We start from the raw sequence: 26,966 nt of genomic DNA on the forward strand, positions 1-26,966 counted from the left end.
TACTTGGTATTTCCTGCAAAAATCAGAAAAATGATGCAAGTCATTAAGAAATGATAAACCTCTCCTGATCATTACCAAGTGACTTGCTCTATGTATGTTGCTCCCACTCCCTCTATTCATTTTGCAAAATGATAAAGGGACACACACACTTTTTTCCCCTGTGACCATGTGGGGTTTTCTCCGGGTGCTCTGGTTTCCTCACACATTCCAACGACATGCAGGTTTACCCACACTAATGAGGAGTGCTTTTTTTTACTCTACCCACGTGATTGTATCATAGCACAGGAACATCTTACAGACAAAGAATAAAGCTGACTGGAGACGTGCTCTATTAAGTACTGATTTGTTTTTGCACAAGTCATTTTTTTCAAATCTCATTGACAATAACTTTTAAAAACAGTGGGTGAGGGCAGGGATGTGTGAGTACAAATATGTGTCATGCTACATAAAGTTATCTACATAGAGCCTATCCGGTATCTTCTCTAGTCTGAAATGCTTCATTCCTGGTAACATCCTGGTGAATCACTTCAGCACCCTTTCCACTGCAGTTACAGTAAACCCTCATTTTTATGGACCGCTTTATAATGGATTTTGGATATAGCGTGGAGACCTATCGAACTTGGTTGCCAGGCTGGACTGCCAACACTGACCCCCAGCCGTTTCCTCGGTCTTGCCTGCCGACACCTTACGTTTGCTTAAGTGCCTACGTTTCAATCTTGTGTGCCCTGCTTGGCCTTGACTAAATATATAAAGTAAAATGCTACAAATGCTGGAAATCTTAAATATTGACAAAAATCTTACCAGTAGCTGGTGCAACAGCATCTGAGTGAGAACAAGTATATGTTTTAGTTTTCTCACCTTTGTCAAAATTGGAAAATGTTACCATGTGACAGGTTTTAAACAAGAATAATTTGGAATATATTCCACGTTATTCATTTTTCCTCCCATTATAAGAACCTGGAGTGGAAACTAGAGAAGAAATTGTGGGAGCCCTGGTTGAAATTTACGATTACCATCTTTAAATACAGGAGAGGTGCCGGAAGACTGGAGGGTGGCAAATGTTGTGCTTCTATTCAAGAAGGGCTGCGGGGGAAAATGCTAGGAACTACAGGCCAGTGAACTTAACATCTGTAGTTGGAAAGTTACGAGAGTATTCTGAGGGTTACGACAAACAGGCATTTTGATTTGTTTGTGGGAGGTCGTGTCTCACAAAAATGATTGTTTTTTTGAAGATGTGACCAAAAAGATCGATGGGGGCGGAGCTGTAATTTTGCATATATGGACCTCAGCAAAACAAAATTGACTTCATGGAAGGAGGCAGAGGGTGTTGGTGAAAGGTTGCTTCTCAGGCTGGACGCCTGTGAGTAGTGATGTGCCTCAGGATTTGGTGCTGGGCCTGTTACTGTTTGTCATCTATCTATACATAACTAAAATTGTGATCTTGTGCTCTTCCGGTTTGCGGAGTTTCTCTATTGAGTAGAAACGGTATGCGATAGCGCTACGCCAGGTTACTCACCGCTCTCCTGTGAAGCTTCGTTCCAAACGGTGGTATATTGTAAAAGTTATCAAGGTTTAAAAATCTTAAAAACCGTGCGTGTGCAGATTCCTTCAGTCAGCGCCACGCAGATTGGCCCCTTCCTGCCCCACCGCGGCGGCCTGTCAGAAAAGATTTTGGAGGATGTTGCCAGGACTAGAGGGTGTGAACTATAGGGAGAGGTTGAGTAGGTTTGGTCTCTATTCCCTGGAGCGCTGGAGGATCAGGGGTGATCTCATAGAGGTGTATAAAACCATGAGAGGAATAGATCGGGTAAATGCATAGTCTATTGCCCAGAGTAGTTGAATCGAGGACCAGAGGACCTAGGCTTAAGGTGAAGAGGAAAAGATTTAATAGAATCTGAGGGGTAACTTATTCACACAAAGGGTGGTGGGTACATGGAAAGAGCTGCCAGAAGAGGTAGTTGAGGCAGGGACTATCCCATCATTTAAGACGGGGGCCTCCAAACTTTTCAGCATGAGTGCCCGGACGGACACACACACACACCCACACACAGACACACACTGATACACATACACTTTCACAGCCACATAGACCCACACACCGACACACACACAGACACAGACACACGCACCAATTACACACACACAGAATCACACATACATACAGGCTCTCTCACACTCTTTATCTCTCTCTCCCTCTCTCACACACACGCACTGTGATCACCCCTCAGGCATATTAACAAAGACCCACACACACATAATGCTCACCCATCGGACACACACACACACACACACACACACACACACACACACACACACACACACACACACACACACACACACACACACACACACACACACACACACACACACACACACACACACACACACACACACACACACCCCCCCCCCCCCCCCCCCCCCCCCCCCCCCCCCCCCCCACCCCCCCGGCTACTGAGAGAGAGAGAGATTGAAAGAGAGAGAGAGCGCCAGCACTCACGGGGGAGACCGCTACACGCCGACCCTGCTGCCAACTAGCTCCCCCCCCTCACTCCACTCCCCACCCCACGCTACCACTCCTCACAACTTGTCTTTTCAACACAGGAGCAGTGGCAGAGTCGCTGCTTCACAGCGCCAGAGACCCGGGTTCCATCCTGACTACGGGTGCTGCCTGTGTGTGTTTTCTACGGGTGCTCTGGTTTCCTCCCACACTCCACGTTTGCAGGTTAATTGATTTGTCCCGAGTGTGTGTAGGGTAGTGCTAGTACGTACGGGCATCGCTTCGATGGGCCAAAGCGCCTGTTTCCATGGTCTGTGACTGTTCATAAGTGATAGGAGCAGAATTAGGTCATTTGGCCCATTAAGTCATGGCTGATCTATCTTTCCCTTTTAACCCATTGTCCTGCCTTCTCCCCATAACCCCTGACACCCGTACTAATTTCATATGAAGAAAGACTGGATAGACTCGGCTTGTACTCACTAGAATTTAGAAGATTGAGGGGGGATATTATAGAAACTTACAAAATTCTTAAGGGGTTGGACAGGCTCGATGCAGGAAGATTGTTCCCGATGTCGAGGAAGTCCACAAAAAGGGGTCACAGTTTAAGGGTAAGGGGGAAATCTTTTAGGACCGAGATGAGAAAAACATTTTTCACACAGAGAGTGGTGAATCTCTGGAATTCTCTGCCACGGAAGGTAGTTGAGGCCAGTTCATTGGCTATATTTAAAAGGGAGTTAGATGTGGCCCTTGTGGCTAAAGGGATCAGGGGGTATGGAGAGAAGGCAGGTACAGGATACTGAGTTGGATGATCAGCCATGATCATATTGAATGGCGGTGCAGGCTCGAAGGGCCGAATGGCCTACTCCTGCACCTATTTTGTATGTATGTATGTATGTAATCAACCCATACTAATCAACCATAGGAGGGAAGATAAAACCACTGTGGTCGTTCTATCCTATACAATCTGAATTGTCTCTAGTGTGTAGGATAGAACTAGTGTATGTGTGATCGCTGGTCGGCACGGACTCTGTGTTTCCACACTGTATCTCCAAACTAAACAAAGCTAAAATGGTTCAAAAACACCATTTGCACCACCCACCTAGTGGTCATTCCGTTAAACAACAAACTTGGTCGACAACTGTTTGGTCCGTTAAAATCGAAATCCATTCTAAAGAGGTCCGTTAAAACAAGAGTTTATTATAATTGCCATTTCATTGCACTGGCTCTTAAATCCTCAATAGTCGGAAACAAAGTCACCAATGGTGAGGCAATTTTAAAATCATTGATGCACAAGCATGGAGTTGCTGGAGCACAAGGAAATTAGATTGTTGGCTGAAGGAGTTGGAGAAAAGGAAAGATGAGAAAACTGAGGAAGATGATTCACAGGTCCACAGTGCTTGAGCCAATTCTTCAAGTACTGATTGAGTTCTTCTGCTTTTTCCATGTATATTTTGAAATCTTTGGGTTTGTTTTCCCCCATAATTTTTATCTTCATTTAAATTCTCTCCCTTTTCTAGAGCAGCTGAGATGATGAGGTAGGATTGCATGGACCTCTCAAGTCTCACCTACATCAATTTACATTATCTTTCCTTACCAAACTTCCACTGCCTAACATGAAATCTTCATCCCCATATCTGGAAGAAATAAAGATACTTAGTTCTGGCAAATCTGCAGTCACACTTATCCAAGATCAGCTAGTTCGGAACATGTACTATATTGAATTTGATAGGGAGGAGTTCAGTGTCAACAACATGATACATGTTGCATGACTGAGCTACACTCTGTGTGATACAAATGACCACTGCTGGATTTGTATCAGTTTTAGGGATTAATTCTGCCCCATACTCCAGGACATTATGCCAAAATAATACACTTTATTGTCATTGTAAATACATACAATGAAATTTCAGGCGCCCTGCCCGAGCGGAGCTCCACCGTATCAGATAAATAAATAACGACAATGAAAACAGCAAAAACTGCGTCAGAATGTGCAATATTCACAGTATAGTGTTATGGCAGTACAAAATATTGGCTATGGGGGCTGTATGTTCAGTGCAGAGTTCAGAGTGGTGATGGCCTTGGGGTAGAAACTGTTTGTTAATCTTGTGGTGTGTGATTTGATGGACCTGTAACGCATTCCTAAGGGCAGAAGGGCAAACGAGTGATGTGCAGGATGAGATTAGTCCTTTTAGGGCCTGTCCCACTTGGCCGTCATTTGCGCGTAATTTATGCGACATCTTTTACGCGTCACGAAGCAAGAAGTGCGCGTCATGACACGCACGTGATGCGCGCATGGTGCGTGATGACATAGGCAGTGACACGCGACCGTGCGAGGAATCGCAGGATTTTGTGATGTACAAAATCTTCGTGCGCCATCTGCGTGACACGCAAACAACGGCCAAGTGGGACAGGCCCTTTGCGTGATGCCTTTCGCAGGCAACGAGAGCTATAGATCTCTTCCAGGGCAGGCAGGTATGTGTGTTGGTGATCTTCCGGGCTGTGTTAATGACTCTCTGCAGAGCCTTCTTGTCAGCCGCAGAACTGTAGCCATACCATATTATGATGCCATGTGTCAGGACACTCTCTATGGAGCAACAGTAGAATGACACTGGCAGCTGTTGTGGCAAGGTAGACAAAAATGCTGGAGAAACTCAGCGGGTGAGGCAGCATCTATGGAGCGAAGGAAATAAGCAACGTTTCGGGTCGAGACCCTTCTTTAGACTCACGTTTCGGGTCGAGACCCTTCTTCAGACTGACTTTCCATAGTAATCTGAGGAAGTAAATCCGTTGTTGTGCCTTCTTTACCAGGGAGTTCGTGTTAGTTGACCACCTGAGATCTGCTGAGATGTGGGTTCCCAGGAACCTGAAACTGGAGACTCTGTCCACTCTTTCTCCGTTTATGTGCAGTGGGGGATGGTCACCCTACTTACAATACAATACAATACAATTCAATTTATTGTCATTTGGACCCCGTGAGGTCCAAACGAAATGCCGTTTCTGCAGCCATACATTACAACAAATAGACCCAAGACACAACATATTTTACATAAACATCCATCACATTGCTGTGATGGAAGGCCAAAAAAACTTCTCTCTCCACTGCACTCTCCCCCCCCATGTCAGAGTCAAAGTCAAAGCCCCCGGCGGGCGATGGCGAATTGTCCCGTGGCCATTAAACCACGCCGGGTAATGCAAGTTCGCGCACCGGGTCTTGGTGTTAGAGCCCCCGGCGGGCGCTCGCAGCCCGCAGCCATTCCCAGCCGCGCGGGGCGGTGCTGTAAGGCCCCGCTCCAGGAGCTCTTCAACCCCGCAACTCGGGCGGGAGAAGTCGCCGCTGCGGAAGCCCCGAAAAGCGGTCACCCAGCAGGGACCCGCGGGCTCCCGGTGCCGCCCGCCAGACCCGCAGTTGCAGCCACCGGATCTCCGGGGGTCGGGTCGCAGCAGCGTCCACCACAGCTCCACCCGCTCTGGACTCGGCCAGCTCCGCGACGGTGAGGTGAGTTCGGCACTGGAGTCCCCGGTTTTCCTGTTGGAGGCCGCTCCTCGTTGCAGCCCCAACGACAACGGAGACCCGACAAAGAAAAGGTCGGGTCTCCCGTGCAGGGAGAGATTTAAAAGTTTCCCCCTCCCCCCCACACCACCCCCACCCCCCCACACACATACCCCAACAAAAATAACAAAAACTACATTAAAACATAGACATAAAATAATAAAAACGCAGACGGACTGCAGAGGCCGCTGCTGGCGAGAGCCGCGCTGCCTACCGGTATGTGTGTTGGTGATCTTCCGGGCTGTGTTAATGACTCTCTGCAGAGCCTTCTTGTCAGCCGCAGAACTGTAGCCATACCATATTATGATGCCATGTGTCAGGACACTCTCTATGGAGCAACAGTAGAATGACACTGGCAGCTGTTGTGGCAAGGTAGACAAAAATGCTGGAGAAACTCAGCGGGTGAGGCAGCATCTATGGAGCGAAGGAAATAAGCAACGTTTCGGGTCGAGACCCTTCTTTAGACTCACGTTTCGGGTCGAGACCCTTCTTCAGACTTCTTCCTGAAGTCGATGATGAGCTCTTTTGTTTTCTTGGTATTGAATGCTGTTGTTTTCTGAGCACCAGCCTATTAACCTCTGTACCTCCTCCCTGTAAGCTGCCTCATCTCTCTCAGTTATCAGCCCAGCCACTGTCGTGTCATCTGCAAGTTTAATGATGGTGTTCAATAGACAATAGGAGTAGGCCCTTTGGCCCTTCGAGTCAGCACCGCTATTCAATGTGATCATGGCTGATCATCCCCAATCAGTACCCCGTTCTTGCCTTCTCCACATATCCCCTGACTCTGCTATTTTTAAGAGCCCTATCTAGCTCTCTCTTGAAAGCATCCAGAGAACCTGCCTCAACCGCCCTCTGAGGCAGAGAATTCCAGACTCACCACTCTCTGAGGAAAAAGTGTTTCCTCGTCTCCGATCTAAATGGCTTACTCCTTATTCTTAAACTGTGGCCCCTGGTTCTGGACTCCCCTAACATCGGGAATATGTTTCCTGCCTCTAATGTGTCCAAGTCTTATATGTTTCAATGAGATTCCCCCTCATCCTTCTAAACTCCAGAGTGTACAAGCCCAGCTGCTCCATTCTCTCAGCATATGACAATCCCGCCATCCCGGGAATTAACCTTGTTCGTGCTGTGGGTCGGTATGCAGTCATGGGTATAAAGAGAGTAGAAGAGGGAGCTCAGCACACAGCCTTGTGGAGCTCCTGTGCTGAGGGTTAGAGTGGGGGAGTGGTGGGGTCCCATCCTGACTGACTCCGGCCGGTCCGCTAGGAAGTCCTTAATCCAAAGTCTGATGTTGTGTTCGAAGCCTAGATCGGACAGCTTGGAGACCAGTCTACTGGCCAACAATAACTGGTGCAACCCTTGGAATAATAAGACGCTTTCTCTTTCCTGCTCGCCGGACCTGGAGCATCTGACTATCTCAAGCCGTCCATTCTACCTTCCCCGAGAGTTCAGCTCAGAGATCATCACAGCCGTCTACATACCACCGCATGCAGACACCGACGTGGCACTGTCGGCCCTACATGATGTGTTATGTCGACACCAAAACAAGAACCCTGATGCGGCTATGGTGGTGGCTGGAGATTTTAATAAGGCAAATCTCAAAAAGGTCATGCCTAACTTCTGCCAACACATCACGTGTGCCATCAGGGGGGAAAGAACTTTGGACCACTGCTACACAGCGTTCAGGAAAGGTTACAAGGCCGTTTCTCTCCTTCCTTTTGGAAAATCTGACTACGCTGTCATTTTCCTGCTGCCGGAGTATAAACAACGGATAGTACGGGAAGCGGCAGTGACGAGGGACGTAAAGCGGTGGTCTGACCATTCAGAGGCCATGCTGCAAGATGCACTGAGCGATGTCGACTGGAATATGTTCCAAGCAAGTTCCAGAGACGTCAGTGTGTTCGCGGTAGCGGTCATGGACTTCATTGCAACAATAGCCGATAACATCGTCCCCACGGTAAGGGTTAGCATCGTTCCTAATCAAAAATCCTGGGTGGACAGGTCCATTCGTGTTGCCTTGAATGCTCGCACCGCTGTTTACAACTCTGGCCTGGCATCCGGCAATATGGTCGACTACAAGGCAGAGTCCTACAGACTGCGAAGGGCGGTGAAGGACGCAAAAAGGAGGTCCTGGGACAGGATGGAGTCGCAGATGGAGCAGCGGGACACCAGGCGCCTTTGGCAGGGGCTACGAACTATAACTAACTACCAGAGCAGCCTCCCTCCCCCCCCCCTCAACCGGGAGTGCCAGCATCTCCCTAACTGATGACCTGAACTCTTTTTACGCACGATTCGAGATGGGCAACATCACCCCTAGCTCGCCGGCTAACAACAACACCGCCAGCGCGCTGGCTAGCGAGACTGGAGGGAGATCCACCGCTGGGGATGTGCACACATTCTCGTTGTCCGAGCACGTCGTGAGGAGGGCTCTGACGCGTGTGAACACGAGGAAAGCTGTAGGCCAAAATGGTATATCAGGGCGAGTACTAAAGTCTTGTGCTACTCAGCTTGCTCCACTACTCACCACAATATTCAACCTCTCCCTGGCCAAGTCAGTGGTCCCTGCCTACTTCAAAAGATCCACCATTGTACCAGTGCCAAAGAATGCCTCTCCAACTTGCTTGAATGACTACCGACCTGTGGCCCTCACCTCGGTAGTCATGAAATGCTTCGAGAGGCTGATCAAGAACCACATCTGCGCCTTCCTCCCTCGTACCATGGGCCCGCTGCAGTTCGCATTCCATCCGAACAGATCCACGGATGATGCGGTCTCCCAGGTTCTGCACACCACTCTCTCTCACCTTGACAGCCAGAAGGGGGGCTATGTGAGGATGCTGTTCATTGATTTCAGTTCAGCTTTCAATACCATAGTCCCCACCAGACTTGTTGAGAAGCTGCTGGAACTGGGGCTGAACACTCCCCTGTGTGCCTGGGTCCTCGACTGTCTCACCGCCAGGCCCCAGGTGGTCAAGATGGGGAGACTCTCTGTCTCTCAGTCTATCTCTGTCTCTCTCTCTGTCTCTCAATTCAATTTCAATTTCAATTTAAAAACTTTATTGGCATGATAAAAAAACATTGTTATATTGCCAAAGTATAAAACATGACATACATGTTTAAAATGCATAAGTATAAATACAAGTATAAGGTGCATGGATCTGTCTCTCTGTCTCTCTGTCTCTCTGTCTCTCTGTCTCTCTGTCTCTCTGTCTCTCTGTCTCTCTGTCTCTCTGTCTCTCTCTCTCTCTCTCTCTCTCTCTCTCTCTCTCTCTCTCTCTCTCTCTCTCTCTCTCTGCCTTTCCACCTAGCTCCATCTGCCAATTCTCGCTCATTCTTCCTTGGTACACTGCAGACCCAAAGAGCTCAAATAATTTAAAAAAAAATTCGATCTGTACACTGCCTTCATTGGTTTAGTGTGGAAAGTGCCATAAGTGATATTCCACTGTCCTTGTACAAAGTGCATAGTAACAATCTTTTGATAGCGCTCTTCGTGTCACGTTTGCGATTTACCAAATGAAATGTTTCTTCAGGAATGTTGGTCAATGGAGGTTTTTATCCCTCATGACGTGGAGTGTAACATAGCAGCGTTGTATTAGGTTTGAGTCCAGTTTTTTTTAGTAAATTGGCAACATGCCAATCAAAGCAGATTTCAATTTAATCTAGACCAGGTGATTCCATGTTGAGGGAGAGAAACTGCCTAATTAGGGTACTCGGGCGTTTTGGCTTTGCTTATGTCTCAGCTGTGGTTGAATAAGTAGTGAGAAAGAGAACTTTAAATTGGAGATGCCGAGGAACCATGAGTTAATCTGGATCAGTGAGCACAAGAGGACATGATTTAGGCAATGTTTCTGGCTAATGTAGTTCATTTTAGATGCTGGAGGATTGGGGGACTTCCAAGAAAAAGAAAGTAAATCACATCCCCAATAGAGAGCAATAAATACTCAAGTGTCCTTCTTAAGCAATCCCTTGGGATCAAGGATGACCTGTTTCCATTCAGGTTTTGTGGCTTCCAAGGTGGCTAATGAGGACAATGAAGTAACTGCAAACTCTTCAATAGATGAGGCAGGAAGTGGTTGTTGGGCCAGGCGAGTAGGTGATTTGTGAGGGTGTGCAATCATTGTACTACTTAAGTAGGGTGTTTGTGTGCTCTCTAGGCATGACCAGGGTTCTCAGTGCTGTTTTGAATGTTCTGTCCCAGGATTCAGGGGCGATGTTACATTCCTTGGAGGCGGCTTTGAGCACATCTTGAACGCTTTTCTCTTACGGCATTGTAATCTCTCCTCCCATGACACAGCTCTGAATAGTATCTGCTTCAAGAGTCTGTTGTCGGGTACATTAAAATAGTGGCCAGCTCAGCATAAACACAACTGAAGGTAGCAAGGGCATCAATGCTGGGATGATTCAGAAGTAGGAGTGACAACAGTTTCTGCAGTTGGTAAACTGAGGTAGGAATGAAGAAGTTACAGAGATGGAACTAAATGAACTTTGTAATAGGGGGATATGGAAGCTTAGCTTGGAATCCGATAGATCTGTGAGTAATTATAATAGTTGAAAACATAATGGTGTCCACAGTTATTTAAAATTGATAAGTTTCTTGCAACTCTGAACATTCCTTGGTATAGTTTTTATTTAATGCTTTGGATTGGGTTACGAATATCCATGTGTTGCATCACAGTATTATCTTGCAGTGTCAACATTTAACTCTCCAGAATGTGTGTTTTGCAATACTGGTATAATGATTATACATTCTGTACCAATGGAGTACAGGAAACCCTGGTGATAAAGCTGAGCCAAATGGTAGTCAGCTATTCTTTCTCTCAACACTTTTGTGTAATGGAGTCAAAATCAGCAGAATTTGTCTTGTCATTTCAAAGGATTATATTACGTTTTCTTTGCTTACAACTGTGTGGTCTGTCATACAGAATCTTAGTTTTAGGCATAGCAGCCAATAAACACTGCTTTAATGAATGTAATGACCTTGGTGTGGAGATGGCATTAAGGGACTGGAGGATACTGAAATATGCAGCAGTTGCTCTAAGGGCTTGATAACCAGTAGTGAGCCATCTGGTCAGGCAGCATCTCAGGCAGCAAAATGAATATGTGACCCTTCTTCAGACCTGAACCGTTACCTATTCCTTTTCTCCAGAGATGCTGTCTGACCCACTGAGTTACTCCAGCTTTTTGTCTGTCTTTGGTGTAAACCAGCATTGCAGTTCCTTCCTACACAGTGAGCCATCTGGATTGGAAGGCCTCAGTTTATCTCTAATCAAATGTGGGAACCACTGTTAACCATGGCAACTTAATGTAAGGCAAATGAAAGCTAGTGAAAACTGATTTACTATTTCCTTCATCATCTATCCAAGACGGTGGGAGTAGGTATTAGGTAAGTACAACTTCAAATTTGCAGGGATTCCCCAGAGTGATTTATGCTGCGAATGTCCAGTCATCAGGCTTCCATGTTAACCCTGGTGATTTAATCTACAACAAGATAACAATACCTGTAATCACCATATTGAAGAAGGATATCTATAAGAGAGCAGCATAAAAGCCACCAGTAGAACTCTGTTCAGCAAAAGTAAGCAGGTCGAAGGTGCCATGTCCATGTCCATGATATGAATCTTGGAGAAACATATACAATTTTTAAGGGATTGGACAGGCTAGATGCAGGAAAAATGTTCCCCTTGTTGGAGGAGTCCAGAACCAGGGGTCACAGTTTAAGAATGAGGGGCAGGCCATTTAGGACTGAGATGAGGAAAAACCTTTTCAGCCAGAGAGTTGTGAATCTGTGAAATTCTCTGCCACAGAAGGCAGTGGAGGCCAATTCACCGGGTTGTATTCAAGAGAGAGTTAGATACAGCTCTCGGGGCTAACGGAATCAAGGGATATGGGGAGCAAGTAGGAACAGGGTACTGATTCTGGATGATCAGCCATGATCATATTGAATGGCGGTGCTGGCTCGAAGGGCTGAATGGCCCACTCCTGCACCTATTTTCTATGTTCTATGTCCACTAACAACAATATCTTCAAGTGAGCAAGACACCTGGGGAACCTGATGCCTGTCACATTAAAGAATGGAAATGGGGAATTGAAGTTTTAGGCAGCTGAATGCCTGATACTTTAATTTCTCCTGCTGAAAAATTCCGTAATGCTATTTCTAGTAAGAAAATAAATTAACTCTGCAATAATGCAAACATGCATAATACTTTTTGAAAGGGTTGTTTGGAATGTACATATGCCATTTGGGATGGTTGGCGTTAACTATTTCACAATCGTATTTACTTTATCTATCTGCAACCACTAGAAGATTGCAAAAGAAAACACCCTATCAGCTCACTTTGAACATTGGTACACAAAAATGCTGGAGAAACTCAGCGGGTGCAGCAGCATCTATGGAGCGAAGGAAATAGGCAACGTTTCGGCCCGAAACGTTGCCTATTTCCTTCGCTCCGTAGATGCTGCTGCACCCGCTGAGTTTCTCCAGCATTTTTGTATACCTTCGATTTTCCATCTGTAGTTCCTTCTTAATCACTTTCAACATTGCCTAATTAGTAAATTAGTAACAGTGATTAATTAGTAAATGCTCTACTTGTATTTCTGTTACGCCATGTAGGGCAACACTTGGACAAGTTCAGTGACCACTGTTTCATTAGCCCATCTTAGCTGGGAAAGCAGTTGCCCCAGGGATCACAGAACTAAAGGAAGGTGAAACCAGCTGGAGGTCCCTGCTCCTGTTTAATAATTTACTGGAGCTGGAAAGCCCTTAAGGTCACAGACCAGCCAATACTTGCTGAATAAGCAGAAAATTATTGGAGTTACACAGCAAGCATTGCAATTGAGTAATGTAGAGCAATGTTTAGGCAAGGACCCCCACCTGACCCCTGCTGGAGAGTTAGTACAAGCATGCCAATGCATCCCAAGTCTGGTGCAAGCTAACCTTCTGGAATATACATTAATGATTTGATGAGAGTGGAGTTAACATTGTTAATAAATTTGCAGATAATGGCAAAAGGATACCTAAGTTTACAACAGTATTTGGATCAGTTGGGAAGGACGTCATTAAGTTGGGAAGGGTGCAGAAGAGATTAATCTGGATATTACCTCAGCTTCCAGGCTTGAATTGTAGGAGTTATAGGCTTGAGCTTTTTACTGAGGGCTCAGTGTACAAAATCAGGTTACCCTGGGAAAATCTTTTTTCCAGGTTAGAGGATTTCTAAACCTAGAGGGTATATGTTTAAGGTGAGGGGTGGAGAGATTTAAGAGGGACCTCAGGGCAATTTTTTCCACTCGGAGGGTAGTCCGTATCTACTATGAACTGCCAGAAGAAGCTATAGATGCAGATAGAATTACAACATTCAAAAGACATTATTACAGAAGTATGGAATAGGAAGGCTTTGAATGTTGTGGACCAAATGCAGCTAAATGGGACTAGCCCAGAATGTCAAATTGGATTCAGGTTTATTAATGTTACGCGTACTGAGGTACAGTGAAAACCTTTGTTTTGCTTACTATCAGACATACCATATATTAATACAATCAAACAGATCAGACATACCATATATTAATACAATCAATGTGTAGGAAGGAATGTTGGTGATATACCGAAGATGGACGTAAAATGCTGGAGTGACTCAGCGGGACAGGCAGCATCTCGTGAGAAAAGGAATGGGTGATGTTTCGGGTCAAGACCATTCTTCAGATTGAGAGTTAGGGGAGAGGGAGTCCAGAGATATGGAAGGGTAAGGTTTGAAAATGACAGATCAAAGCAAACAATGATAAAGAAATGTTGAATGGGCCATTGTTCGCTGAGGGGAAGGTGACAAGGAGGCATACAATCTGTAAGGACAGTGAAACTAGTCAGAACTAGGATGGGGGATTATGGACGATAATTACTGAAGAAGATCCTGATCTTCCCTTCATGTGGAAAGATCGATGATTAGTGATAGTCAGCAAGATTTCTCAGTTGGACAAGTGGGCTGAGGAAAGGCAAATGGAGTTTAATTCAGATAAATGTGAGATGTTACATTTTGAGAAGTAAAGTAAAAGCAGGACTTTCACAGTGAACTGTAGTGCCCTTGGGAGTGTTGCAGACAGAAGGGTGTAGGAGTACAAATGCATAGTTCCATGAAAGTCACCTCGCAGGTAGATAAGGTGGTGTAAAATACTTTTAACATACTGGCCTTCATCTGTCAGAGAATTGAGTATAGAAGTTGGGGGGAGGGAATACTGTGCTGGAGTAACTCAGCGGTTCAGGCACCATGTCTGGAGAATATGGATAAGTGATGTTTTGGGTCAGGAGTCTTCTTCAGACTGATTGTGGTGGTAGAGAAACTGGTAGAGAAGTGGAGGCAGGACAACTTTTGACAAGTGATAGGTGGATACAGATGAGGGGGTAGTTGATTGGCAGATGGTTGGACACATGCCAGAGATGTGAAGACAAAAAAGTGCGAGAAAGGATAGAAGATGTGTGAATTGTGATGCCAGAGGTAGGAATATAGATGGAAGAGGGGGGGGGGGGGGGAGATGCGACAGATGCTCAGATGCGAGCTTGGTCAGTAAGGATGAACTGATCCAAAGAGCCTGTTTCTGTGTTGATTGACTACGATTTTGTAAATCCACCTCAATTTTATAAGATTTTGTATCAAAAGCTGACCAAATTTTCCATTTGGTTTTCAATATGGCAGCACACAATTAATTAATTATATTTTTTGTGTTTTTCACATTTTAGCATGAGAGCTTCGCTGCCTATCACTAATTGTTATTGAGAAGGTGATGTTGAGTCACTTTCTTAAACTTCTGTGGTGTAGGTATTTCCACTGTGCTCTTGGTAGGGAGTTCCAAGACTTGGATCTGCAAACAATAAAGGAAAAGCAATGATTTTGCAAGTCAGGATGGTATGGAACTTGGAGGGGAACCTGCAGTTGGAACTGTTCTCAGTTGCCTGCTGTATTTGTCTTTCTTTGTGTAGAGATGGAAAGTTGGAAGAATGCTGTGCAACAGTAAAGGTAAGTGAGCATCCACAATACATTTTGTAATGGTGAACGCAGCAGTTTCAATGTGCTGATGATGGATAGGTGACGGTCATGCTTTGTCTTGTATGGTGTCAAGATTCTTGAGAATTATTAATGCACTCAAGCAAGCAAGTGGAAAGTACCCCATGGAGTTGCTAACTTGAATCTTTGAAATAGTGAAAAGGCTTGTTGAGTGAGTCACCTACCGGATAATATATTTCAGGTCAAAGTATCTTCATCAAAACTCAGCTCTGATCTGCTCTTGTTGGTTGTTCAGTAGAATGTCTGGTCATCTTCTCCATAATACTGATGATAGGGTACTCAAATGATGGAAACAAATGTAAATAATTAGTCTCTTGTTGGAGAAGCTCATTATCTGGTACTTTTGTGAACTGAATGTGCACTTTTGTAGTGGGAATGTTGCTTCCACTTCAAATCTTGCTGCTTGTAGGCATAGATTGTTTAATTTTCTGAGCAGCATTGAAACAGTGAAAGATCGCTGAACCTGTGAATGCCCAAGGAGCTTCTGGAGTGAGGTCTTGGATCTGGGATGATTGATTTCCAACAACCACTGCTTTTTTTTTTTGCGTGAGAAATGATTCTGCGTTATAGAGTGGTTTCCTCCTAAAGCTCATTAATGTTTACAACAGTTACTTGACATCACACCCAGAAAATATAGATCTCACCTCTGGAATTCAGCTCATTTGTCTGTGTTTGGACCAAGACTGTGATGATGTTTGGAGCCCAAATTTTGTATAGTATTAACGGCAATGTTTTCGTATAAAACAATGACATTGGAGACTCTCTCTAAATCCAGAAGGGAAGCAGTTCTTCAATAGTTCACTGAAGTGTCAATCAGTCTTTTGGAACATACAGAACATTGAACAGTGCTCCACGAGAACAGGCCATTCGGCCCACAATGTCTGTGCCGAACATGATACCAAGGCCATCTCTTATCTACCTGCATATTATCCATATCTCTCCATTCACTGCATTTCCATATGATAGAGGAGATGTGGTTGGGAGCCATGATAACATGGTTAGAAAAAAGGGAAACCAGGTTCAGATTAGTTTATTGTCATATACACCAGGGTGTGATGGAATTGCTTGTTCAAATGAAGCTCACAGAATAAACAGTATAGATAGAGTAATCTTTAATAGTAAAAATGGGTGCAAAAAAGCAAAATGGTGCTAGATTATAGTACAATCTCAAGTAGTGCAATTAACATTAAAGTACAATAATAGAATAAACTGATGAAGTAGAGCTAAGTGTAATTTTACATAGTAGTACTCCCGTTAAGGGGGTGTTAAAGAAGTGATTGGTTCAGGAGCCTGAGATACTGGTCTCAAAAGTCACTTCATCAGAACTGATATTACTGAGATGGAGAAACTGGAAGAATGGAATGGATTCCTTACAGGAAGCAAGCTGAAAGGGGGTATCATGGAGATAGTTGTGGGAATCAGTAGCTTATAATGGATATTGAGAGTTATCAAAGGTGGAGACACAGATGTCATCTAAGGTGGAGAAACAGATGTCAAGAAAGTAGTCAGAAATTGATCAAATGGATATGATAATAGGGGTGGAAATTGGCTATGATGTTATCAAGTTCTGTACAAAAACAGGAAGCAGCACTAATACGTTCATGAGTGCAATCGATAAGTTGTTGAGGGAATGATGGGATAGGATTGAAATAAGGATAGTTCCACATATCCAACAAAGAGACAGGTGTAGCTTGGGCCCATATGAATTACAAGAGCTGCACAAACTTGAAAGTGAAAAGGTAGTTTTGTTTCCATGAATCTCAGTTGTCTTGCATCTCCAGCACCTGCTCCTTCTACTTCAATGAGCCTCGTTAAGTTTTTCAGTGGTTTATATAAGTACTAGACCAAGGGGGACCAGTTGGGTCCCGTCCCCTCAACACGTGGTCGAGGGGGGGGGGGGGGGGGCCTGCGGTGTCACACACACACACACGTGGGGGTGGGGGGGGGGCTGGGGGAGAGAGAGAGGAAAGGGGAGAGAGGGGTGGGGGGTGGAGAGGGAAGTGGGGGAAATGGGAGGGGAGGGGTGGAGGGGGGCACGGAGGGCAGAGGGGGGGGGGAGGGGGAGAGGGAGGAGAGGGAGGTGGATGTGGAGGGGAGAGGGGTGAGGTGGAGGGAGGGTGGAGGAGGGGAAGGGGGGAGAGAGAGGAGGGGGGAGAGGGGGGGGAGGGGGGGGAGGAGGTGCAGGGCGTTGCGGACGGCCGGCCGAGTGCGAGTATTGTCACAATCAGGGACTGCCTATGTTTGCAGGCAGGTGATCATCGATTTGATGTAACGCCAACTTTATCAACGGAGCACTCGACCTCCTGCGGTGACTAGCATTCGCGGAGGGCTTCCGGGGTTCCCGTGGACACTACGTGTTCCCTCACCAGGGACGCGCGGACGGTCGACCCGGGTACGGCCCCATCCCTCCCATCCCTCCCGGCCCTCCCCCCTCTGTATCAGGTGTCGGGAGTGTGGGGCTAGAATGTGGCACTCTCCACCCCGGGTCCCCGATATGGGGGTGGGGGGGACTCCCTTGTGGAGGGGCCTCCACTGAGGACTGCTCCAGCCGTCGGGTGGTAATGCGGACCGAAATAAGAATACATATTTTTTTTAAGTGCGTGTGGGCTGTGAGTCGGGAGGCGACAAAATGACTGAGTCGGGGGGGGGGGGGGGTTAACTTAACTCGTTATCGGCTTCAATCCAGAGCCCGGGGGATGGGTGGCTGGGCCACGTAACTCGCCGCGAGGAGCAGAGGCAGCTCGTGGAAAACAGTGCCCCTGCGCGTTGACAAATCTGTGCAGATAGCCGTGAGGAGCAAAGGCATTGTGACGTCATCCAGCTCGTTAGATTTTAAAAAGATGTCAGATTGGTGACCAATTTTAGCAAAAAAACTCGGGGAATAATGAATCAAATTTACAGATGAGGGGATTTTTGAAATCATGAGGTAAATCATTACCGGAATATGTAACAATTTCACCGTTACCGCGTTGGGTTTTCGAGGAGATGTGAATCAAAGAAAAAGTTCAAACAAGCACACATCCCCACAAGTAAACATCCAAGATCAGAGTTTTATAATATGTATGATATGATATATTATCTATAAATGATAGATTGGAGCTGCACACTAAATCTCGTTGCACTGACGTGCAATGACAATAAAAGATATATTATTATTATTATTATTATTATTATTATTATTATTATTATTATATCTCTGCTGTCATTAAACCTGCTGCATAAAAATTAGTGGAACTTTACTGGGGAATCTTTTCCAGTCTCCAACTCAGTGCATTAAAACTGTCATCAGTATGGAAATCAAATGGTCCAATACCCGGTTTACTCATTAATCTGGACTGTTAGCCGGGGTACAGAGTGCGCAGTTCTGGAGTGCAGTCAGTAATGGTGGGCTTGAGTTTGGACAGTGAGCTGGGGGTACAAATAGAGTTGTGTTGAGGTCTGGATCACCAGAGGCCAGAGGCATGAGCAGGTTTTAGAGTCACACCTAGAGTCAGGAGTGCTTGTATTTTTCCCATCCCCACAAAGCTCATTAGTTTCACTTGATAATATATTATACTACTGTGTTACATGTATTAAAAAAATCAAATCAAAGTGTGTTTGGGAATTTTCCATTGCCTGGAAAAACCTGCGGGTCTGAGTCCAAAGTGAGAGGCCCGATTATCGGTTTGATTGTTCTCAGGCCAGTCTGCTGAAAAATTTAAACTCAACAGTGGCGGTTGAATGCACAAAACATAAAAGTTAACATGCAGTTTCAGTAAGCAGTTCAGAAAGTATGATATTTGGAATTCACTGCCCAAGGGGTTGGTGGAGGTTCAGTTGCTCTATTTAGGACAGAGCAATGTGTTTTCTTGGGCAGCTTACAACCCAGCAGTATGAATACTGAATTCTCTAACTTCGATACCCTTGGTTTCCCTCTCTCTCTCCATCCTTCCCCCATCCTGATTCTCCAACTAGTTCTACTGTCCTCAAGATTAAATATTACTGATTATATGCCTTGTTGTCACCTTCCCCATAGCTAACAATGAACCGTTCTACATTTCCTTATCCGCATCTGCTTTAATCTGTCATTTCACACCTTACCCTTCCATATCTCAAGACTCACTCTCCCCTGACTCTCAGTCTGAAGAAGGGTCTTGACCCGAAACGTCACACATTCCTGCTCTCCAGAGATGCTGCCTGTCCAGCTGAGTTACTCCAGCATTTTGTGTCTATGTTTGTTGGAACTCAATTGGTTAGGCTGCATCTGTGGAGGGAAATGGAAGATGCATTTTGGGTTGGGACCCTTCAATTCAACTGAAATAGGAGATAGCCAGTATAAAGAGGGGGAGGGATGGGGCTTCAGCTGGTATGTGATAGGTGGATCAAGGTATGGAGGGGTAGATTGGCATTTGGTGTCAGGTGGCGAAGGGAAGTTTGGGAATTGGGACAGGTTGGGAGGTGATAGCTGGAGGCAACAAAGGGCAGATGATGAATTCTGATAAGAAAGGAAGATGAAGCAAATAAGAGAGCTAGGGTGAGCAACAGTGGGAGGTGGCACCATTGCCTTGTCCTGCCCTTCTTTGCCATCACATCTCTGGTCTCATCTCTGATCTACCCTAAATCCAGCACCCCACTCATTCCCCTCTCGCCTCTAAGGTGACCCCCCCCCCCCCCCCCCCCGTTCCCCACTGTCCTCCAGATCCTGCACCTGGCCTCAGCAACAACCCCTTGCCATGTCTTCACCATCTCATCAGATCTTCTCTGGTCTATATTCAGCAGAAGCCACATCATCATACCTCTGTACTCGCACCTCGAGCCAGTTCTGGGTCTAACATGAAGTCGAGCTCTTCGTCTATCATCTCATCACTGTTCCTTTTCCTTTGGCAAGGAACCCTTACTCCCCACTGATGACCTATTCTCCTGTATCCAACACACTTCCTCTTTGACGACCCTCTCTGGCCTTTTAAAAAAACAAAACAATAATTGAATTTACTGACTTGTATAGCTACCTAAATTACACTTCCTCCTACCCTGTCTCTTGGAAGGATGCTATCCCTTTTTTTCAGTTTCTCCATCTCCACTGCGTCTGTTCTCAAGGTGAGACCTCCCACTCCAGGAATTTGAGATGAACTCCTTTTTCAGCAAACAGGATTTCCTCAACACTCTGGTCAAGGGAACCATCACTAGCATCTCCTCTATTTCCCGCACATTTACTCTCACCCCACCTCCCCTCAGTCAGAACAGGAATAGAGTTTTCTTGTTCCGTACCTTTCACCCGACCAGCAGCCTCTGCATCCCGCATATCATTCTTCGACATTTCCGCCAGGTACAACTTGATACCGCCATTAGTCACATCTTTTCCTTCCCTCTCTCTGCTTTCTGTAGGGACCAATCTTGCTGAGACTCCCTGGTTTGCACATCCCTCCCATCCATTCCTCTTCTTTCCCAGGCATTTCCCCCAGCAACTGCAGGAGGTACAGCACAAGTGCCTACACCTTCTTCCTCATCAGCATCCAGGGACTTAAACGGCTCTTCCAGGAGAGGCACAGATTCGCTTGTACATTCTCCAACCTAGTCACTTGTGTCTGGTGCTTGGTCTCTATCAGTGAGATCAAGCACTAGCTTGGCGACCTGTTTTGTGAGCACATGCACACTGCCATGGCCATCTGGAGCTCTGGGTCGCTAGCCTTTTTAATTCCTCTTCCCATTTCCACACTGACCTATCTGCTTGACTTCCTCCACTGCCAAGGTGAGGCAAACTAGAGGATCAGCACCTCGTATTGTAAACTGCAACCCAATACCATGAACATCGAGTTCTATAATTTCAGGTAACCTGCACCTTCTCTCTCTTTTCTCTCTCTCTATCCAAGTCTTCCATATAGACCAATTTTTTATTAACCCCGAACCCCCTGATGTCTAGTTTCATTCCCCTCCCCCATACACTCCATCTGTCTATTACCCACTTTCTTCCACTGGGTCGTACCCCCGCCACACTGCTCTCTTCTGACCACTCTAGCTCCCTTTTTTAAGTTCATGTCTGTTGTTTAATCTTGGTGATTTAAGATTAAACAACAGACATGAAGCAGGCCAAATGGCATATTTCTGCTCCTGTTTCTCAAATTCTTATGTACATGAACTGCGCTGGTCATTGCCACATTGCTTTCACCAAATTAAATGCTGGGGAGTCTTAATATTGAATTACTGGTGTCTGGGTAAATTGGGAACCTTCCTCCCCTCCTCCCCCTACCTCTCAGTCCCCCGTACACACACAGGATCCCCCCCCCCCCCCCCCACACAAAAGCTCAATCGTATTAAAACTTAATTCATTCTTGTTTATTGTAATTGAATGGGGAAATACAATGTTTGGAAATTTAATCTCTCAATCACATTTAACCACAGGAAATCATTGCATAGTCACTTAGATATATAAATAGGAGTTTAGTCAGATGAAGGGCCTCCGACCTTCAATTTTTGTTGTTCTGGGCTGGGCTCTTTGCGTGAAGAAAGACAACAATTTTCAGTGTTGTTGATATTGATTGTTTAGAGAACATGCCAAAAAGAAGGGAAACAGTAGCTGGGAGCAGACAATGTGCCTCCAGGGTTGAGACAAGTCTGGCTCCACAATTTGTAAACATAACCCTGGGCCCTATCAAGCAGCCATGCAATTCATCTGATCAACAGGCAGGAAGCTCTGGATTTTTTTGTTACGTGTCCAAATTGAACTATTTGTTCCTGTAAACGGTGTTTGAATTTTATTTAATGTTGTTTCGAAAGATTAGAATGCCTAGTGAGAGTGGATAGGCTGGAAAATGTGCATCATTGGAAGCAATTTATGCATTGTTTGTTAAAAACTGTAATTGAGCTCAAACTAAATATTTTATCAACCCAGATTAAAGGAGATAGATTTCCTCCTGTTTTTCAATTTGTCCAGATAATTCTAAACTGTAACTTGAGTTTTATGAAACACTACTTTTCAATAATTCTTGCCAGAGATGGTCTTTATTAATACTTGCATTGCCAATTTCACATCTCTTTTTGCCATTTTTTCTTTTTGATGTTCCTTTCATGTTAAAGTCAGGACTTGGTTACGATTTCCAGCTTACTGCCAATGCCTCTTGCATCTTAGTCCACGCCACAAAATCACAGGGGTGCTGCAAGACTCAGTGCTTGGACAAAAATGCAGCCAGAAGGCAAGGAGCAGCCCCTTTAGGTATTCAAACAGTGGCTGCAGCCTCACGCACTCCATGTACACGAGGTACACAGACTCTTCCAGCCCGCAAAAGTGGCATGCGGCTGCGAGTCTGTGAACCGCGAGAGAAACAGGTTGCAGGGAACACCTTGGTGCAATACCCTCCACCCCAGGTTCCCAATGTAGAGGGGGAGAATCCCTGCGTAGAGGGACATATTCATGTATGGAAATCAGATTATAATTCATGCTCTTATGCATATATAGAAAGAAACAAAAACATAGAAACAAGGCAAGAGGAGTCAGACTTCCATCACTGTTCTGCACACACAAATCAATCAACCTCACCCTTTGACTATAGAAATAAGATGAAAATAATGCCATATATTCAACCATATATGGTTCAATGAAATTAAGATATATATGTAAATCATATATATGGAAACAGGCCCTTCGGCCCACCAAGTCAACACTGACCAGCAATCTATCATACACTAGTTGTATCCTACACGCCAGGGACAATTTACAGAAGCCAATTAACCTAATCAACCTTTCAGATGTGGGAGAAATTGGAATTTTCACAGAAAACCATGAGGTCATAAGGAGAATGTACAAATACTGTACAGACAGCACCCGTAGTCAGGATCAAATCTGGGCCTGTGGTGCTGCAAGGCAGCAACTCTACCGATGCGCCACCATGCCACCCCATTAATTTTAGTCTGATTTTTAAAATCAGGTAAAAAAATCTCCGCTATAAAATTTCTCCGCTATAAGTGATGGCGGAGAAATTTTATAGCGGAGACTTCTTTTTCCAGAATTTCAAAATCTGCGGCCCGATCCAGCACCGGGGACAGCTGCAGCCCACTCTGGCATCAGGGAAATCCGGTCCGTGAGCGCCGCATCCGTCCCCGCGCTTCACCTGGGGGACGGCCACAGCCGCCCTCCTCAAAGATGGCGGCGCTGCTGGCAGGAACTCAGCAGTAAATGGACGGGGCTGAACCTTGGAGGAGAGGGAGGGAGGGGATGGGGGAAAGGGAGAGAGGGGTGGAGAGGGAAGGAGAGAGGGGGAGGAGAGAGGTGGGAGGGGGCGGACTTGTTACAGTGTTAAAATAAAGAACTGTTTCATTTGAAAAACGTAAGCATACAAGAATCTGTGTCATAGACAGTACAATGTTACCTAAAATGTAGTAATCAATAATTATACAGTATATAATCTATATACTGTGTAAAAATCTCATAATATTGACTTTATTGTACAGTTTATGAAGATCCATTTCAAATTCTGTAGCTGGCTTATTGAGTTTTTATTGAAATAAATTTTGATTCACCATGTCAAATTCAAAGGATGCAAAGGGTGTGAAGGGCAAAAGAACTGCAAGCTGGTTTAAAGTTGAATGGCATAATGAAATAGTAAAAACTGCTACACCAAAAGCTCATGAGGTCATATATTTGCACAAGATTTCAGTACGCACACATATTTGTAGCAACATAAAAAATTGCACACGAACTACTAAAAATTAGAGGGAACATTGGTCTGCACTTGGTCTAGTATCTTTTAAATGTTGTTATGGTACTTACCTCCACCACTTCCTCGGGCAGCTCGTTCCACATGCCCACCTGCCTCCAAGTGAAAAAGTTGCCCCTCGGGTCCCTATTAGATTTTTCTCCCTTTCAACTTAAACCTATGTCCTCTGGTGCTTGATTCCCTTTCCTTGGGTAAAAGACCCTGAGCATTCACCTTATCAATTCCCCTCATGATTTTATACACATTTCTATGGTCATCCCTCAGCCTCCAGTGCTCCAAGGAATAAAGTCCTAGCCTGCGCAAGCTCTCCCTATAGCTCGGGTTTAAGTCCTGGCAAAAGTCCACCTAATCACGGTGCGCAGTCACGGTTGCGCAGCGGAAGAGTTGCTGCCTTACAGCAAAATGCAGCACCAGAGACCCGGGTTTGATCCCGACTACGGGTGCTGTCTGTACGGAGTTTGTACGTTCTCCCCGTGATCTGCGTGGATTTTCTCCGAGATCTTCAGTTCCCTCCCACACTCCAAAGACGTACAGGTTTGTATTCTTATTGTTTTGGTATAATTGTAAATTGTCCCTGGTGTGTGTAGGATTGTGTTAGTGTACTTGGATTGCTGGTTGGCGTGGACACTGCGGGCCAAATGGCCTATTTCTGCGCTGTATCTATAAACTAAACTAAACCACCATTATTGTCTTAGAGATCACATGATTGACCTCTATCAAGTACAGCCATTTTCTTTGCAGTTAGGTTAATTAAATCATCCATGAACCGCTATTGACATCCATTTTGATAGAAGTCCCAGGTGTCACACCTGATCGTTTACTGTGCAGTATGTTAAGTTATCACTGCCATCTTACTTCTGATATTCCTTTCTTTTATCCATGTTTAAACTTGAATAGCCCGGTAGAACTTGGTGAGTGTATGTGAGCGAGTGATTTTTATTTTTTCCCAGCACATTACTGATGATTAGGAATTGATTGAATGGAAGGAAATGAGCTTAATTAGAAGATGTGATTTTTGTGGTTCAGAGATGTCTTAGTAATTTTACATATTTCAGAACATTGGATGAACCCAAGTCCTTGCAAACTGGAGACTGCAGTTCTTTTAAAGATCACTTATGTTTTTGCTTTGATTGAGGAGCACTGCAAACAGCTCTGGAGTTACCAATTATGTTGGAAGAATATAATTGCTGAGGTGGAATTTCATGTTCTGGTTCCATGTGACACGGTTAAATCAGTGCAACAAATGTTAAGCAAACTTGGGCTTTATCTTGAATATTTTAATTTATAATTGGTGTTGGCTCTCAAAATAGTTCAGCATTTGATACACCTGAAATCTGATTTAATAATACCAAATGCATTATCAGCACTAAAGCTTCATTAGTGCAACCCAACAGTTTGTAAACTCATATAGGGGGGTTGCACGTAAGGTCATTGGGTCAAAGGGCCTGACCCACGGAGCAGCTCAATCCATGTGGAGGACATGGCAGCTTCCGGCGCACATTGTTAACACACAGAATGCGTACCTTCTTACCTGTTAAAAACTGCCAAAATTGTCATTTTTTGCCCTATAAATATTTGTGGGTGCTGTCATTGAAAGCGGGAAGGTTTGCTCTGAACCCGAGCACCAAGGTGTAAGCGGCCGAAGGAGCACATTCCTCGGGACAAGAGATGGCCAAAGGTCATAACTGCAGCAAATGTTCTTTTGGCAATATGTTTAAAGGTGTCAAAACGCCACATTACCAGACATTCAGATTAGATGTATGTGTTGTGAACAGCAATGAAGATACCCAGTTTGTACGCACCAGATTAAAAAAAAATAATTGATAAACGCTGTTTCCATCATTCCCACTTTTTTTTAAAAGGTTCAAATGTTCTTTATTAGTCACATACACCAATTGGTGTAGTGAAATGCGTATTGCCATTGCAACACATAAAAAAAGAATATAAACATAACAATAATAAAGAAATGTAAACATACAATACATCGCCCCATAATGGTTTCCATTATGAGTGAAGGCACAAAGTCCAGTCCCCATCCCCATTTCCACCCATAGTCTTCAGAATTAACGTTAAAATTTCAACTGAAATATCTCCTGACCAAATTCGTGATGTATATGACCGACTGTAGAAGTAAAACCTGGATAAATCCAACGTATAGTTGTGAATGTTGCTCATTAAATAACTACAGTACTGATACTCCATATTAAGAGCATTGATTTGCCGTTAAAATGAACTCTGTAATAATGTGTCAACGGTAGCAGTGACAATCGAACATTGCGGTTTTAATGTTTTACGTGTTCACAATTTAATTAATCCATCTTTATGGATTAAAACAAATAATAACATTGGGAATTAAAACACATTTGATTGCATTCCGTTATCAAACATAGTCAATGTTCGCTCTGAAGACATTTCCAGCGCAGTAGGGTCGGGGGGGGGGGGGGGGGGTGAATCAGTGCAGGGATGGATAGATGGGGGGTGGGGGGGTGTTGAGAAGGCAATCGGTGCGGTATGGATGGATTGAGGCAGGGGAATTAGTGGGTGTTGGAGTACTGTCCTTTAACCATATAACCATATAACAATTACAGCACGGAAACAGGCCATCTCGACCCCTCTAGTCCGTGCCGAACACATTTAGAAATTTTGCTTCCATTGGCTGTTTCCAACAGTTCAAGGGAAATCAAATAATGCAGGGCATTATTCAAAGAAGAGCAGGCAGCTGCCTTCAACCGACTGCACAAAATACAAAGTGATTTTTTGTTGTTTGATATACGTTGCTGGTGAAAATGGTTGCTTCTCTAGTGATTTTGTAATGTATTTCATGATTGGAAATGCTTTAGGACATCTGAAGGATTTTAATGCAAATGCATTTCTCTCATGTTGTTGCTACCTTAAAACCTGTCAGCTTATTGATCAACAAATAAATTAACTAAAATGAGTGACAACGCTGACGAGAATATATTTTTCTGTTTCAGGTACTTGGAGACGACATTTCAAAGAGGAGCCAATTGTAATTGCCTTGGCATCAGTATCTGTCGTAGCTGTCCTGATCGCTGCTTTCTTCTTTGGTTATAGAATGCTTGCAGGTTAGTGTCTGTGGTAAAATTTCTGTTGATTTCCCCAAGCTCAGCAATGCTTCAAATTTTCATAGGCTCACACACACCACAGCCCCATACACAATC

General features: G+C 44.8%; 1 protein-coding gene across 1 annotated transcript in view; it reads left to right on the forward strand.

Annotated features, from left to right (window-relative positions):
* The window catches only part of bmpr2 (bone morphogenetic protein receptor type 2), a 180,420-nt gene that overhangs the window by 104,144 nt on the left and 49,310 nt on the right, over positions 1-26,966 (forward strand). The window contains exon 4 of the mRNA XM_033024276.1: positions 26,760-26,870. Within this exon, the coding sequence (XP_032880167.1) occupies positions 26,760-26,870 (111 nt within the window). The remainder of the gene's footprint in view (positions 1-26,759; positions 26,871-26,966) is intronic.

This window comes from Amblyraja radiata, chromosome 7 (genome assembly GCF_010909765.2).
Source record: "Amblyraja radiata isolate CabotCenter1 chromosome 7, sAmbRad1.1.pri, whole genome shotgun sequence".
NCBI lineage: Eukaryota > Metazoa > Chordata > Chondrichthyes > Rajiformes > Rajidae > Amblyraja > Amblyraja radiata.